The 16,908-nt window shown below is 42.7% G+C and overlaps 1 protein-coding gene across 2 annotated transcripts in view; it reads right to left on the bottom strand.

Annotated features, from left to right (window-relative positions):
• PHLDB2 (pleckstrin homology like domain family B member 2) overlaps positions 1-14,448 on the bottom strand; it is a 58,069-nt gene extending 43,621 nt beyond the window's left edge. The window contains exons 1-4 of one of the 2 annotated variants that reach the window (XM_009478245.2): positions 13,102-14,448; positions 3,587-3,970; positions 1,158-1,301; positions 156-293 (exon numbers count right to left, since the gene is read on the bottom strand). In XM_009478245.2, coding sequence (XP_009476520.2) covers positions 156-293; positions 1,158-1,301; positions 3,587-3,970; positions 13,102-14,439 — 2,004 coding nt within the window. In that variant the 5' untranslated portion in view covers positions 14,440-14,448. The remainder of the gene's footprint in view (positions 1-155; positions 294-1,157; positions 1,302-3,586; positions 3,971-13,101) is intronic. The other variant, XM_075720325.1, reaches the window with a different exon arrangement.
• Positions 14,449-16,908: the final 2,460 nt, after the last annotated feature.

Below are 16,908 nucleotides of genomic sequence, written 5' to 3'. Positions count from 1 at the left end.
GGTGAGACAACTATGTTTTTCTTCCATATTTATCAAGTAAATTTACTTATAGACAGTACTTCATAAAATAACCTCCATCAATATGTTAATCATATAAGTGTATTTTGAAGATCAAGGGGAACAGAGCACACAGCTAGTGAAGAGAACTCAATTACCTTTGTTTTTTCACCAATAACATTTCTCTCCAGCTCAGCTATTTTTCTGTTTAGATGATCCAATATTTCCTTCTCTTTCAGCAGCTCTGTTGTTTCAGATTTCTGTTCCCCATCCAAAAGGGCACATTCCATATCCAACTAGGAACACAAAACATTTTTCAGAAGCAGTCCAGATTAAGAAGAAATCTTGATAGACATTATTTTCTGGGGGAAGGGGAGGGAGTTGGTGATTATTCACAAGAAAGAAACATTCAAAAAGCAGGGGGGGAGAAGTAAGTTTTACTGCCACAAAAGTTAAAAAGAGATCACAAGTCTGAGAAAAAGTAAAACTGCAACATAAAATACTGCAAAATAAAGTCCAAACCAACTTTAGTTTGAAGATTCTTTTTTCCAAAGCTTTTTCTTTTCTATCTCTTCTCTGTGCTTCCTCCTGTTATAACACTGTACCGACTCTGTGTGCCCAGGCTCCGTAGGAAACCCTTCTGGAACAGCTGTTTCTTTCCTGTCGCTGATAACTGGAACAAGCACAACCCAAATGCCTGGCCCGCTTAGTCTGCAACTGTGAGATTCCAGAAGTCAAGAGGGTGCCAACATACCCTTGGCACCGTAAAGCCAAGGAGGTTTGAAAGGAAGTGGTCTCACTTCCTTTCTCTTTAAACGGTCACAGGAGATACCACCATAAAACTCCCAAGTGACACAAGGTATTTAGATCGAGTGACCATTAAGCAAGCAAGATTGTTCTAATTCCACTCAGAAGTATAATGGTTACAGCTGGGAAAGGCTAATCTGAGCATCACATCCACCTCCCAGCTGGGGAAAAATAACCTTCGTAGTAGGAGACTGCCAGATCCGTGATTCCGTGCCTAATCCTGGTGAGAAAGCACAGAATATGAAGGCTACATACATCCATGAGTTCCCTATGTACTTGATGAACCCATCAGACTGATGCTAGGTAGACATACCTAACAAGCAAGACATTTAAAACTAAAACATATTGCATACCTCTCTTGAGGATTCATCCATCTGGTCATTTAAATCTTTGATCTTCTGCTCAAGTTCTTCCAAGTTATTTAGTATTACTATGCGCTCCTCCTCCAGTCGACCAAGCTCCTGCCCTCTTTGCTCATCACTTGTGCATTCCGGTATCTGCAGTTGCATGTTACAAGAGGTTCATTAGAAAGAGTTAAACACTGTCTTTCTTTCCCCCTTTCATATCGTGTTCATTTTAGATAAGTATGGTACTGCTGGTTTTGAACCCGTTACATATTTCTTATCTACTATATTGCTATTTCTATATTTAGAAGGTGTACAAGAGAAACAAACATGATACTTTACTTCCAGGCATTGGAAGTAAATACTATACTTAACAGTAAATACTATTCATTCTGCAGGAATTATTAAAACCTAACCTTTGAGAATACTTTACATGCTGTGCTATTTAGGTTGTAAAAATCCAATTTTTCCCTTATAAAAATAACACAGATAGATGAAGATGCTTTTTATGTAAATTTCAGCTGTTCATATAATAAAAGCCAGGAGGTAGGACAGGACGTTTTTGTAACCAGCCATTAGGATGGACAGATTCTGTAAAGTAAGGACAAAAGTCGGTTCTGTCTCCCCAGCTAACACGGAGGAAGTAGTAACCTTAATGCTGCTCTTTTCTTTGCCATTTACTGACTAGATAACTGTGCCAATAATTAAACAACATCATTAAGAAAACACCTGTGATCTTATACCAGCAAAGGCTAGATCAAAGAGTATTGAGTTTCAAATGTATTCTTCATGTTCATCTGATCCAATTACTCTGGTAAGGCTGCTCACGCATTGTACCCAGTCAGGATTAGAAGCGGGTGCGTGCAGGGCTTCGCGTTAACTGCTGGACCACCCAGCCTTGCTCAAAAGAGGCTCAGCTCAGCCACTGAATGGCTATTCTGAGAGCAGGCATTTTATCCTGGACAAATCTCATCTCGATATTTTAAAACAATGAGCTGTGTTTCATTAACACGGTTGCTTGTTATTGCTTTTCTCAAGGCTTAGCAGAACACCCTTTACAACGAATGAATGGTATTCCTTGATTAGCGTTAGTAATCCTAGCAGGAAAGCCTCTTTTTGTCTGGTATCCTGTTCGGATAATGCCGACATAACATCTTCGATTTCAACTTCCTAATAAGGATTTAAAATAGGATCTCCAACTTGCACGAAGAAAGCAACAAATGGGAAAGAAATGCAAGACCTGTAAACAAAATGTCTTACTCCGTTTTCAACACAGAAAGACCTGGTAAGACCTAGTAAAGCCCTAATAGCACGTTTGCGTTCAACGTAATTTCACACTGAAAGGCTCAGCAGATTTCCAGAGACAGCCCTTTAAAAAATAAAATGTTTTTCTATCACACCTCTCTCTCCTTTTACACATACACGCTTCTATTGACTGTGAAGACGTATGTAAGTTAAGCAGAGGTTAAATACAATTCACGTTAGGCATATAAATGTGCTGAAGCTTATACAGTGCGTAAATAGCAGTAAAAAGGAGAGACACAAAGTATTTTGAAGGTGTGAATTTGTCAAACAGAAATCTGCTTTTATGGCTTAGCTTGGTCGTCTTATGCTCCTCATTCTAACTCTTGAATAAAGTTATTTAACACGCTGCGTGTCACCAGGATTTGCTGCACTGCTGGTCTGGCACACCAGAGCCTAGGCACTGACCCAAGACGACGAAAGGCCCCGGCCCCAGCCTGGAGGAGGCTGCTGCTGCCCTAGCTGAAGGAAATTGTTAGGAATGCTGTTAGCTTGGTCTTTAAAGGACAATTTCCCTTCAGTCATGAAACAGCAGGATGAAGTACACAGGCAAGGAGCTGCAGCTTATTAAACTCAGGAGTTGGGTTAGAGCGGTAGGAGGCTGGCTACCACCGCGCACCCCGTGAAAGATTTGACAAGTGGCACAGGTCCAACCCTGGGAAAGGAGACAGGACAGCAAATTTGGCTCAGGCAACTCCACCTCCCGTCTGACTGTTCCGGTTTGCCCACGAGAAAACATCCTCCTCTTACAGAAGACAGGAGCATCAGGCTGGGAGAAGATGGCCGTTTCCCTTCCCTCCTACATCCCAGCACGGTGCTAAGCAGGGGTCCTGAAACCTTCCTTATTTAAGTAGTTATAATTGTTCAAGCAAATCCTCTTCCCTCGGAAAAATCTTAAAACTATTCCCGAACTGTACATCCCTCTGAAAAATAAAAGAGCCGAACCAAAACCAAACCTTCCAGTACTAATAGCTTCCACAGAAAACGAAATACTCATTTGCTGGCTGCTAAGTTGTATGAGCTCTGAGATTAATTCTCACACCTAAGCCATCCTAACTGTGGCCCCTGCCAAGTCAGCCGACTCCTAGAGGAGAATCCCGAGCAGTCGAACCTGGGTTGTCCTCTTTCAGCATTACCTTTGGTGTGATGCTTAGGTAGGACGATTCGGTGGCATCCTTCAGGAAGCCGGGAGCAGTGAAAGGTGGAGGCTTCGCGCTTTCGCTGAAGTGCTCGTCGGCTCTCAACCCTCTAGAGGAGAGGAAAGAAGCAGTGCCGCGACTGTGGTTGCTCAGCTCCGAGAAATCCGAATCGCTTGCAGATGATTTCAAGTGGCTTCTGAACCTCGTTTCCAGACTCATCTGGGAGTCTTCGAACACCGAATCCTCGTCGGAGAGCTGAAGTTTTTCAAGTTCTTTGTTAATTTTTTGAACATCAGCAACTGTTGTAGCTGCAGCGGGGTCGCTGTCAGATTTGGAGTATTCTGCACACAGATTGAGGATTGTCTCCAGCCGCTGTCGTTCCTAGTTTAAAAAAAAGATAATAGCATTAAGCATCACATGTGAGCTAAAGAAAAGATGAAGATAAAAAAAAGTTTGCTGGTGGGGTTTTGGGCTTTTGGGGGTGGGGGGGTGGTTTTGGGTTTTCTTTTTTTTTTTTTGCGTGAAGGATTGAAGTCCTCCAGTTCCATGTATGTCTCTAGCACTTAGAGATAATAAATAGATATACATAAATAAATTACAGTGCAAGATGAAGAATCAAAGTTAACATGCAAGGAGAACCTAAAAAATGAAAAGTACATTTCATAGAAATGAATAGCTACTTAAATAAGATGGCCTAACATTTATTTATCTTTCCAGTGTAGAAAATTTTAATATTAGTGTTGTTTATTCAGGTTGTTGTAACCATACCCCGTTTGTATGTACACATGTCCAGTGAGCTCACTGTATAAATCACTAATTGTTCCACTTTACACTTACGCTATACTCCTACCAAGCTGCAAAATATCACACAGATTTTCCATGAACTCACTCACTCCTGACTTTTTTTGGATTTTCTGTTTTGTTAACTTTGATTCCCTTTTTTGGGAGAGAATTAGTCCATGTTTTGAAACACACAGTTTTAGGAGCATTAACAGAAAAATGAGGGATCATATCTAAAATACAACAGATGTCAAATGTACAGAAGTGGGGAAAATCTTTATTTACCAGTTAACTCAAATTCCTTGAGGATTCATACTAACATTTCAAATTTGAGGATCTGAATAGCTGTGACAGTTTGACCTGACATGCTTCAAGTTGCTATAAACATTTAATTCCCAAAGGATTTCTAGATCTCTATGATACTTTATAAAAAGTATCAGAAAGCTATATTTTGTTTTATTTTACTGTATGCATAGCTTCCTCTAACTTCTGTTTCAGATGAATTTTTTTTACATTTTCATTTTTAGGAGGTAATGCTTTTATGTAATTTCATGTTTCTTTTGCTAAAGAAGAAAAATAATGTAAATAAAAAATTGCTTACCATAAGCCTATTGAAAATTCTGCTGGAAAAAAGACCACTGTGAGAGTTCCATGTTTGGCATTAATACCTGCACTAATGAGCTCATTTTGGATTTCTAGGAAATCCTTCTTATTTTTAGTAGTGTTTTAAAAGAAAGCCAAAAAACCAAAATCCTCAGCCTCCCTCCCCAGGAACCACTGCAGTCATATTCACTTTCCAAGTTCTACCTGGCGTTACATTTGCAAAGAGGATTCGCAAAGCAGCTATTACTGACAGTCCTAAGACTCCCTATGCCCAACAGCAAGTGATAACAAGGATCAAGCAAAGCAGTTCGGGCAACGCGTTGCCTGCCCTTTCCCTGCAGCAAGCCATTGGATTTTTATGAAAATTAACACCAGTGTACAAGCACCCAGCTTTGTATACAGCTACCAAGAGATTACCCAGTTGTACGCACTACACGTCCACATCACCCCCGCATCACCCGCAGTTAAGAGCTGCATTTCCGAGCTGGAGAACCCATCTGAACCCATCCGTTTCCAAGCACTACCCAACCGAGAGAGCACCGCGAGACAGAAATTTTGCCTTCAGGTAGCTTATTCCCAGGTTCCCGCTGCAGGTTTCCTCTGAAGTCTCCTGTAACGGCATCGGCAGAGACGAGCCGCTGAAATAACGGAGCCCTGGGCAGCTGCGGGGCAGTAATTGCTAGCTTGTATTTTCCATGAAATGGGTCCAGCAGATTCTGCAGACATCCTTCAACCCCAAATGATCGACATAATTACAACTCCCCAAAGCCTTGTTCCCTCCAGGCAACCACTGCCAGACCCTAAGCCTCTTCCCTTACCCCTCCGACGCCGCTATCCTCCCTCTTACTAAGTCTTTTGGCCGCGCAACCCAATTCCTAAAGCACTGTGCAAGTGCTGGCTGGGATCACCGGTAACTATGCAGCTCTCCCTGTTGTGACAGCACCGGGCCTGGTCCTTTCACACGGCCGTCGTAATGGTTATAGATGGGAAACACGGCATCAGGACATGAAGTCCCATCCTTCCCTGCAACAACAGGGTATATCAGGTTACCCCGTGCCAAGCCTCCATCCCTTCAACAATAATAGGAAACGGCAAATTTCAAAGAGCAGCTGCTGCTCATCCTAGCCCGAGCATTCAGGTAATGGGCTCTCACTGCAAACCTGGCCTTTGCTGAGCAATCAGGGGGAAAAAAAAAAAAAAAAAAAAGATTCTTTTTCCCCCAAGTCTCAGATGCTCAGGAAAGCTTAAAAATTGCAGGAAAACCTCTGCCAGTCTTCAAAAAATTCCTGATGAACTTTCAGACACATTACAGAAATACCGGTATCTCTCACTTCTATTTTGACATGTGCCGAGAGGCTTACGGACAGGAAGCTCTGTGGTTATTTTATACGCTCTGTTCTCATCATTTCATCTCAGCCAACTCATTCCAGCTCCAGCACACCTGCATTTAACTGTTTCCAGCATAAATTTCTGAGTCAAGCAGCAAGCTAGGAAAGCACCCCTGCAATGAAAAGTGCAAAAGCAGTAGCACATGGAAAATCCAGTCACTAATCCTGCCAGAAATACCACACAAGTTATTTGTGATGCTGAACAGAGCAGAGGGGAAAAAAGGTATGTCAAAAGAAGGAAACTGGTTTAAAATTGGCTCTGGTGGGAGGAAGGGGTGTTGGTCAAGCCTTGTAAGCCTTTCCGTGTATTTCCCCATAAAATGTCCTTTCTAACAGACTAAAACATCTCCTGGTATTTTCAGTGGATCTCCTACCTGCTACGAAAAGGGGTACACAGGTCTTGTGCACTTTCTGCCTGAGCAGTTTCACCACTCCTGGCTTTGACAAAGCTACACACCACCTATGGATGGCTGCAAATTTAGGTGCTGAAGGAGAAGGGTGGGATAAGGGAGATAGTGACCCTCCTCTGTTACTGATTAACAATGATATTAAGAGACATCCCAGGCACACTGTAAAGAAGAATATTCCAAAACAGCAGAGATAAATACCTCCCGCTTTTTTAACAGCGACCATGTCAGTTGATTCCTGGATTTGTTCACGTGCTGCACGTCACGTATATGAATTTTACAAATGCGTTGAGGTGATGCTGTATCTACGTATCAAGGCAAGACTTGGTTAATCAGCTGTGGCAAGCAGGAAGCTTGTTAGATAAGTGCCATTAGCAACTGGATAACCCCAGATTTCATTAAAAGTACATGCGCAGTCTACCCTTTGTGACCAATGCTAACGAGAATTCTGGCTAGTCCCTGCAGCCAGGGCTCCCTTTGCCTGAAGAAGAGGCTGTTGGTCTTTTCAGCTACCAAAGAACAGCACTTTTCCACTGTTGCTCTTTAAAAACCTCAAGGGCAGGCAAAGCAACCAACTTCACAGCAAAAGCTTGGAGCAGCAGCTAGTCAAAAAGGATGGGGGAGAAAGGCAAAGAGACCGGGGAAGAGAGCAGCAGAAACTCCCCAAACTTTCTTTCTTACAAATACATTCAGTACCCCATGGACAAGAGACAGGAGAAACATTTCTCTTTCCTTCCTGCATTTCCAAGGAGCTGGTGATTTCGCACACGTCTGACATCGAGAAGCTTATTTCAAAGCGAGATTTTAACTGGATCCGAGAACAGCTCGCCAACTGCTCTTCCCCTTCCTTCCAGTTTGCACCAGTTTCTCACTCCAGCCTCATTTATTTTCTCATTTTCAGTCCCTGTTTTGCTCTAGTTAGCCTTTTGGCTCTGCAGTTACCACTAGCAGCACAGAATTCAGAACAAGTGCCCGTATTTCATGCCCATCTCGCAGGCGGCGTGCCGGCAGGCTTTCCGAGCAGAGGCACCCGCACGGAGAAGCGCTGCAGAGAGACCACCTCGGCTCAGAGCAGAGGACCGGCTGCGGGGACCAGGCTGGCACGCCTCGTCCTTACCTTCCTGGTACAGGCACAGAAGAAACGGGCTGGTAAAAGCAGGAGAGATCAGGGGCACAGGGTAGAGCCAGCCTCCAGGGAGGAACCGAGCAGACAACTTTCTGCAGAATTAGCTCCTGGATCTGCAGGCACGTATGCGGCTCCTGAGGAAATGCCGTCTGCTTCCAAAATAACAGCGTTATTCAGACCAGTGCCCTTTTGCCCCTACAGTACCTATGCAGACGCTCCTTTTCAAGTCACACTGAGGGCAGGAGACTGAAGACCAGAGCTCCAGTGCAGTATTTAAGTTCTGTAAATGTGAATAGGTTTCCTGAAATTGATTTCTTCCTGGCCCATACTGTTCACTTGCATAAAACATACAGCTGCAAAAATTAAGTCTATGTAATCCACACTTTGGATTATTAAAGATCCCACAGAAATGGTTGGGAGCACAATTAAAGCTGAATATTCCTGAAAATTTACCGCGTCGTCAATAGTAGTTACATTCCGCGGCGGTTTCTTATCCTGTTACACGGCACTTGTTCATTTACTAAACTAAATTGATGTTAAGTAGCTATTCTGTAACACTATAGAGACTGTCAAACACTAGTTGTGGGAAAAATTACCTTGATCTAGCCTTTGTCTACTTGGCTGGGGTTCCTGTAAGAGGTTCACATACAGCTTGGGTACTTTATGTTTAACGGGTCTATAAAAAGACACAGTGCCAATATAAATTTATAAAACATGTATATGAGGTTTTTCCAAGCCGTGTGGGAGATTTGCATAAGCTCTATTAACCATAATTTTAAAGCAGTACCACCTTGAAAATTCCAAAATATTTTCATTTCATTTTCCCCTCACATGAGCACATCTTACTAAATTGTAATGCATCAATGCAAATCAGGCACAGGGATATTCTGTATTATTTCCTACTTGCTGAATAAACTTAATGAAATTCAACGCTCTTCTGACTGTGAAAAAGTGGACTATGGAATAAGGTCCTTGAACTTTATTATTGCTTATTCGGGCACTGGTCATATAAGCTGAAATCTCTCCCAGCACAATTCCTGGATCTAGTAAAACTTCATTAACAAGCATATGTTTACAGATCCATACAGACAGCTGGACTATGGACGGTATCACACAGATACTGCACATGTAATTTTTAAGTACCTACCACCATCTAGAGGAAATACATTGTACTGCCTAAAAACCAGCAGTAGAAAAATCAAGGTCAGTGCTATTCAAATGAGTGGGTATCAAACAAAACAGATGGTCTTAATATCTGTCTATGTTGCCTGTGCTGTTCCACCCTCAACCTCCCCACGGGCTGAAGAGAAAGACTGCCTTTCAGTTACAGCAGCTACCACAATTGGGCTTTTATCTCAGATAGGAAAAAGAGAGTGAGATTTCCTCTTTTTTTTTTTTTTTTTTTTTTTTTTAAAAAAAAAAGTAGTTCAATAGCTAACTGAATCTCATTGACTATTCTTAGATCACAGCAATAAATTTTTTCCTTGTTCATAAGGCTCCTCGGCTAGCTTCAGCATTCACTTCTACTTGTGTAAAGCTTGTATAAACATCCCTACGCCAAGATGCAATGTCCGGTCAGCTGGACTGGAGAGGAAGCAGAAGCAGACCGTGACCCACAGCCCGCTGGCTGTGCAAGCTCCAGGAGCAACCCTGTGCCGTCCCACCGGCTCCCGCAGCCCCCCGGTCCCCAGTGCCCAGCAGTAACGCCGGAGGGATGGCAGCAACGGGAACTCCGGTTCCTCTGGCTCCTCAAGTCATAGCGGAACAGGCTGGCGAAACAGAAGTGGCACCAGTCTTCAGCTAGTTGGAGTGAACCCAGCCATAAAAAGCAAATCAAAAGAGAGAGGGAGAAACACCAAATCCCACACAAGTACATCCACGTCTTTTCTGTCTGGTGCACAGGAACGAATTAAAACGCAGACATTTAAATCATTCCAGACCCCCCCCTGCAATGGGCATTTTCACTGTTTCTACCTTTTTAAAAAAAAAAAAAAAAATTCTCTGTTTATTTCTTTGGGCAATGACAGCAGGCCATAGCAGCAGCTCAAAACGCAAACTTCCCGAGGAGCCTCTGTCACTTAAAAAGTGAACTAGGCACAAGTAAAACTCATAGAATAATTTATATGGAAAAGAAAAAGAAAGAAAAAAAAAAAGTGAAAGGAAATAGAAGACACCAAGGGCAGATAGTAGGACAGACTACAATGTGTGCATAGGTTTTACTAAAAAAACCAACCAAACAAACAAAAAAACCCCACACAACAAAAAAACAACCAAACACCAGAGGTAAATAACAGCTATCAAACACAACACCCCAAAATCACTCTGTGCCAGCACGATAGATACAGGGACAGTGCTGGTGCAACTGAAGATGCTCTCCATTATCTGAGCTGTAGAACAGTCTAATACTCTAAAAAGGAGGCTCATGTTTCTGTTTAAGTTCTCTGAGTAGTCCTACATTTTTCTTCTCTCTACCTTGCTTCAAAAACCACAGTATGTAATAGTCTAATACTTGTGCAAAGAGACACTACATTTCCCCTGCCGTTTACCTACCAGCCACTCAATCTGGACTTTTACTCAGTGCTGAGAACCCAAAGCACACAGTTTTGCTATCCATGGGTGCTTGTTTGGTTGGGGTTTTTTATTCACACCTTCCCCCACCCACCAAAAAAAAAAAGAAAAAAAAAAAAGAAAAAAAGAAAAAAAAAAAAGAGACCTGAGCAGACCTGATGTCTAACCTTTGCCCAGCTCACATTTCACAAGGGTCAGACAAAGCTGCTCTTTGGAAACTCAGGCTGGATATGTAAAGACCCTGTTTGGATAGACCCATCCACTCAGAAGGACAGAAATAAAACAAACAGGATGGGCCCTAATGTACAAAGAGCTGATGTGGGGATTTTTTTTTTTTTTTTAAACATAAATATATTTCTTCCTCTCAGAGATCTTAAAGCCTATTTATGGCATTTTTCAGACCTTCAAACCATTGGAAGGAGGCACTCTCCCGATATGCGACTCCTCCACTAGATAGCTCAAAACAAGGGGGAAAAAAAAATATTGAGCAGGATCCTTAACAGAAGATGAACTCAAGCAGGAAGAAGTTCCTTCATGTTGAAATTATATGCAACACACAAAACATCATCTTTTTTTCAAAAGCTTAAACATGCTTAGAAAAACAGGTTTCAAATTCTTGTTTTAAAGAATCAAGACTTTACAGAAGTATTGTCCAGTGAGAAAAAAAAATAGCGAAGAAAAAAAATTATATAGTCATTCCACCCAAATGTAAAACCAGAACAATTTTTACCATTACTGAGTACTGAAACAACCCCATATCTTCCATCCCTCACCACAAAAAACAAAACCAAAAACTCTTCTCTTTGAAATACAAATACACTCCACTACTTTGTCTTTTATGACTGATTATCTCAGGTTTTACAGCATGGCTGTCTGGAAAACCCTCTGATAAGAAGCAAACACCACTTTGCGCACACAGAACACCAGGACTAGGGAGAAGGGGGGAGATTTCCAAAGGGAGTACAGGAACGGCAAGGAGAAGGCGGCAGGAAGAAACAACCCACCAGCATTTCTGCTGATGCTTCCCACTTTTGCGTGCACAAGCGCAACCTTTCCTAAGCCGCCCAGCCATTTCCACTCGCAGCTGGCCCTCCTCGCCCCACGGAGCCCGGCCCCTGCTCCCGAGAAGCTGCAGCTTCAAGGGGAGCCGGCGGAGGTTTCGGGGGGCAAAGGGGGCAAGGCAGGGCAGGGGCACGCACGCCCTGCCGCTCACTGAGCGGGGAGAGGGGCAGTGCCTGCCACCCCCTCGCACCCGCGCCGGGACTCGGCAGCCCTGGCTCTAAGCAGGCAAAGATGAAACATTTTCACATCTTGCAGACCAACAGCGTGTATCTTGCAAATTACAGGGCTGAGCGGATTAGGGATGGAAAGGCAGGCTCCTGCCCGCGGAACAGGTTCCTCACCAACTTGCATCAAGTGAGACAGGAGGGAGACGTCTGAATGGGTTACAATCCTTCAGCCGAACCTGCTCACTGGCACGGCTCGAAATGGGAGCGGTGGTCCTGCACAGGCACCAGGCCATTGCCAGTGGTCCCTGACGGGCAGCCCCTGCTCCCGCATCCCACCGCTCCCGCATCCCACCGCTCCCGCATCCCACCTCCCCACAGCTTTTCACCCCAGCCTGCCCAGGAAATGAACTTCACTGCAGGCTCACTGTCTGTACGCAAACTAGACAGGTTTAAGAGTATCCTATCCTCATTTTGCCCAAATCCATAAAGATTTGAATTAAAGCACAGAAACGGGAAGTTAATGTCTCAAATCTAAGACTCGGTAATACAAGTTGGCCCATCTAACGACCTTGGTTTCTATGCGGACGATAAAATCAGTCCAATACGAATGCATGTTAATTCTCTTCTAGCCACTGAGAAAACTCTTTTCAAAGAAATATTAAGTATCCTGTCAGAGCCAGTTTCAATAAGAAACTGTTTCAACCATCTCTGTGTGTTCTGAAGACCTTTTTCTTTTTCCTACCCGAAAGTTGTTTCAATAATACATAAATTACATTTTACTACCAAGTTTAATCCCAAGCTGAAGCAATATGGACTGCTTTACATTGACTAGAGACAAAGAGAGAAACCCTGTCCCCCTCTGCTACTCTCCATTTTGAGAGGGGGAGAAGCAAGGAGGCCTATATTTTCATGAAAATACTCAGAAGGAAAAAACACAATCAAGCAGAGAAAGCTCTGATGATGGATGTTGAACCCACACCAACGTATACCTGACTCCACAGCACACACGGCTGAGCAGCTTACAACAGAGTCTCATTTTTTTTTTTTACCCACTTACCACAAAACAGTGTCATCATCTAAAACAAAATGTGCTGGATCCCTGCAGTGCAATTTGTGGGTTTTATGTACGTAGACATTTTAACAGAGCCCACAGGATGACTGAATGCAATTTACATGGGTTCCAACATTTTTTTTTAAGATAGCTGAATGGTACTGTCTATCCGAGCTGTTACAGCGGCACGCTATTTAAGCATTAGCTTCATGGACTGCAATAATAAACAAGGCAGGCAACATTTGAATTTCAAAAAACGGCAGCTTATGCTTTGCTGTACCCTCCTGATGGCTAGATCTGGCATGGACGTCTTGCAAATGCTAACTGCCACGAAAAACTAAGAGGAAGAGAAAAAATTACCAGCCGTTCCATCTCCTGCTCCCGAAGCCGCTCTTCCCTCTGCCTCCTGTGATAGTCCATGAGGTCTTCTCTTCCCGAAATGGAGCTAATGCTGTTCTTCCGCTCTCGCATGGACGTTTGCAGTGAGTTTGGCGTCTGCCTGTAACTTTCCAGATCGGGGTCGTCAAGTTCCACAGAACTGGTGGAAAGGTTTCTTCGGACAGAGAACGACCTGTCAAAATCCAGTGGGGAGAAAGAACTGCTGGGACTTGTTCCTGAGAGTCCAAGTCTATCTAAATCATCGGACAGATATGGGGAAGAAGAAGGTGCTAAAAGCATTTTTTTAGCAATTCGAGGGCTTGCTGGAACACTAAGAGTTGAACTGACATAGGGATTATTCCCAGAGACAGAGTTTGCATGTGGTGAAACCCCTGAGCTGCAAGAAGAAAAATTCAGGTAATTATCAGCATCTAAAGCATTCTGAGGTAGATCTTTTTCTCCAAGTTTTTTCCTTTTAGTATTACCCAGAGAGCTTCTGGGGGGCAAACTTAATGGCACCAGCTGGCTTTCTGTTGATTTATAAAGTCTGGGTAGGGAACGACTGTACATTCCCATATGACTTAGAGATCCACCAGAGTATTTCCTAGGCCGTGAACCCAGAGCCTCCATCATCACATCCTTGTGCTTAACTGGTTTTATGTGAATGGCCAGGCTGTCTTCAATATTCATCCTCCTGCCTTGCTTGGGGCTAGAAGGCATGCTGGATGCCCCTGAATTGCTAGCAGGTGAAAGCATCAGCTCGTTCCCTGAGCTTCCATTCCACATGGTCAGAAGAGAGCCCGAGATCTTCTTTGTCTCCAGCATTCCTGGGAAGTAGACATTGTCGTACGATTTGTTTTTCTGACTGTACTTTGAGTAGTGAAACTTATCCACATGTCCAAGGGATTTTTCATTTTCTCTGCTGGCATGAATATCAAAGTCTGTCCTTCCTAAACTGTACCCGCTGAGGGATGGAGATGTGCCCGATACAGAACCCAAATGCTTTACAGAGATGTTTTTATCTGGAAGATATGGGCTTTCACAGGAGAACTGCTTGCCTCCTTGAATTTTGGTAACAGAGTGTGTATTTTTAACACCGGAGGAAGGATTAGGTTTAACTGGCATAGGTTGTGAAAGGGTTAAGTATGAGCCAGCATAGTCCCCGTTTGTTTTAAATTTGAGACTTGATGAGTATTTCTTCGGGTTGAGGTTTTCCATAATATCCTGGAGACCATTTTCAAGGGAATTCACCACAGAATCCTTTCCCAAACTAGCATTTTGTAATTCCATCTGGTTTTGTGTGTGGCTATACTCTGCCATAATCTTACTGGAATCTGTAAGGAAGAGAAAACAAGTTAAAAAAAGGGTTTTAGCAAGTAAGTAGCCTCTTGTATGTGCATGTCTGCACATTAACCTGAAAAGAACACTTTTTGTAATAATTACTTTACATAATAAATGTGTCTCGGATCATTAAGCAAAGGAGAGGATGCACAACTTTCCCATCTCTGTTTTTGCAAAAGATGGAGACTAAAAAAGAAGGGGTAGACGGACATCACCAAATTCATAGTACCAATCAGCACCAGTTATGAAGAGGCTACACTCTTTCTTTGCTGTCCTATCCATTGCAGGAGTCTGTGGCTCAGCCTTTATAATCCTGAGGCTCCTAAGGTGTCCATGAAGTAAGGAAGCATTACTGTCCAGATGTTTTACAGATGAGGAGCTGAGATGCAGGGAGAAGATGCAAAGCAGACAGCAGAGTAAATAAGCGAACACAGGTGTCCCAGGGCTCAGGATACAGAATGTAAGATACTGCTCTGGCCCACCTCTTCTTTTAACCTGTGCAGCTAGTGCATCCGATCTCCAGTACACTACTAATGAGCTCAATTCAAAGCTCAGTAGGAGCTTGCCACCTTTCTGCTTATTCTGTGGATTGTCATGCAAAGCTTCATGGAAAAGTATAAAACCGAGGTCCATTTTTCAAGGTGTTTCAGCTCAGTGCTCTTAAAATACAAAGCTGTAACTACATCTGCAAAGAGCACTTTAGTTAAAAGATAACCTTAAGGAAGTATAATGCTAGGCTCCATGACTTCATTCAAAACAACAACAACAACAAAATCTTATGACCATTAAAAACACTGACAGGGGTTTAAGGTTCCAGGTCCTAACGCTTGTTCGGAATTATAACATATATTCTGGAAGAGGACACTGACCAAAAAACCCTTTGCTGTGGTGGATGTTATTGTTCAAGCTGTGTCAAGCTCCAGCCTACAGTTCTGAGCCCCACTTTGCTGAAAGCAAAGAAAGGAATTCAGCTCCTGATAGTGCCAGTCACTGCTGGAGATAAACAGGACCCCAAGGAGGCTTGCACTTAGACCTCAGCTGATGTAGAAATGGCACCATTAACATTTACAGCAGCTCCCTGGATGTGCTAGGCTGTGCTTTGAACAAATAAAGCACTCTTCAGTGCCAGTTCCTGCAATGCCAGCAAGTGTTGCTTCTGAAAATAACAGTCAAATCTGGGATTTACTCTTGGCTTAGTCCCATTTCACCTGTGATTTCAGCCACCTTGTGGGAAACCTAATCTCAGCTTGTCACTCAGCAGGAAAACCTAACATCCAAATGTGTAAAGCGACTTTAAAATCCTCAGAGGCAATAATTTAATCCTCTTCCAAGTACCACTTCAGACAATTATATGAACCTAGACACAAAACTTGGATTCCCGCCCCCAACCAGAGCTGATATGATCTGGTTTCATTGGGGATCACTAGGTTCAGACACCTAGTGTAAGGTGGCAATGCATTCTTTGAGCATGTTCTCATTGCTGGACCTTCCTTGCTAACAAGGCAAAAAACCCTGGAATTCGTTACTGTACCCCTAGGGCATCATTCAATAGACTTCTGCTGCACCTCTATGCAAACTGTGGTAAGTCTAAGTGTAAAAACACATTCTCCTCAATTCTTAAGGAACAAACCCATAAATTTAAGAACAAAGGTAATCATTATTAATGATGTAACTGAATAGGTGGAAGATAAAAGGAGTCAGCATTGGCGGTGTGCAAAAAGAAAAAAAAAAAAAAACAAACACCTTCTTGAGCATAGTGGACCTGGCTAAGCATGGCCAAAAATATTAACTTGCAGCTTCAAAACAAAGCCTCAGGTTTACTGCTACACAGAATTTAATATGACTGATTTTATTTGCTGTAATTTTAACGCATTTGTTACGATGATACAATTATCTAAGTTGCCTTTGAACCAGTAAGTTCACAGAGCTCTCTGCCAGACCATCACCGCTGTGAGCAGTGAAACTGCAGTTTCTTATAATTTGACATTTTACTTGACATTTTTTAGCTATTTTCCCAACTTTTGATCAACAGCAATGATGAAGTTCAAATGAACAAGAGGAAGAACATGACCCACGTTCAAGAGAACTCTTGTCGGGACAAGACAAAATCATCTGGAAAAGATCAGGCATTCTTCTTATTAGTGCTGTCATAAGGAAGCAGAACAAGATGTAAAAGTTACTTAAGAGCACAGAGATAAAGCACAATGTATGTGCCTTATATAATTAGCCTTCCATTGTGGAATGGAACCTAATTTCCATCCTCATCTCTCTTTCTCCCTCCCTCTTCCTAATCTCTCTTAAAATGGAAAGCTAGTCTCATATCAAAATTGTACTGTCCAAATCATAACTTGAACATAGCTGAAGTTCAAATGTTTTTGCATAAATTCCACTGGCTCCTATATAAATAGCTTAGCAGACACATTAATGTGACATTAATAATTGTTTATT

Source organism: Pelecanus crispus, chromosome 1 (assembly GCF_030463565.1).
Source record: "Pelecanus crispus isolate bPelCri1 chromosome 1, bPelCri1.pri, whole genome shotgun sequence".
Lineage (NCBI taxonomy): Eukaryota > Metazoa > Chordata > Aves > Pelecaniformes > Pelecanidae > Pelecanus > Pelecanus crispus.
This window is presented reverse-complemented; position numbering and strand designations above follow the sequence as displayed.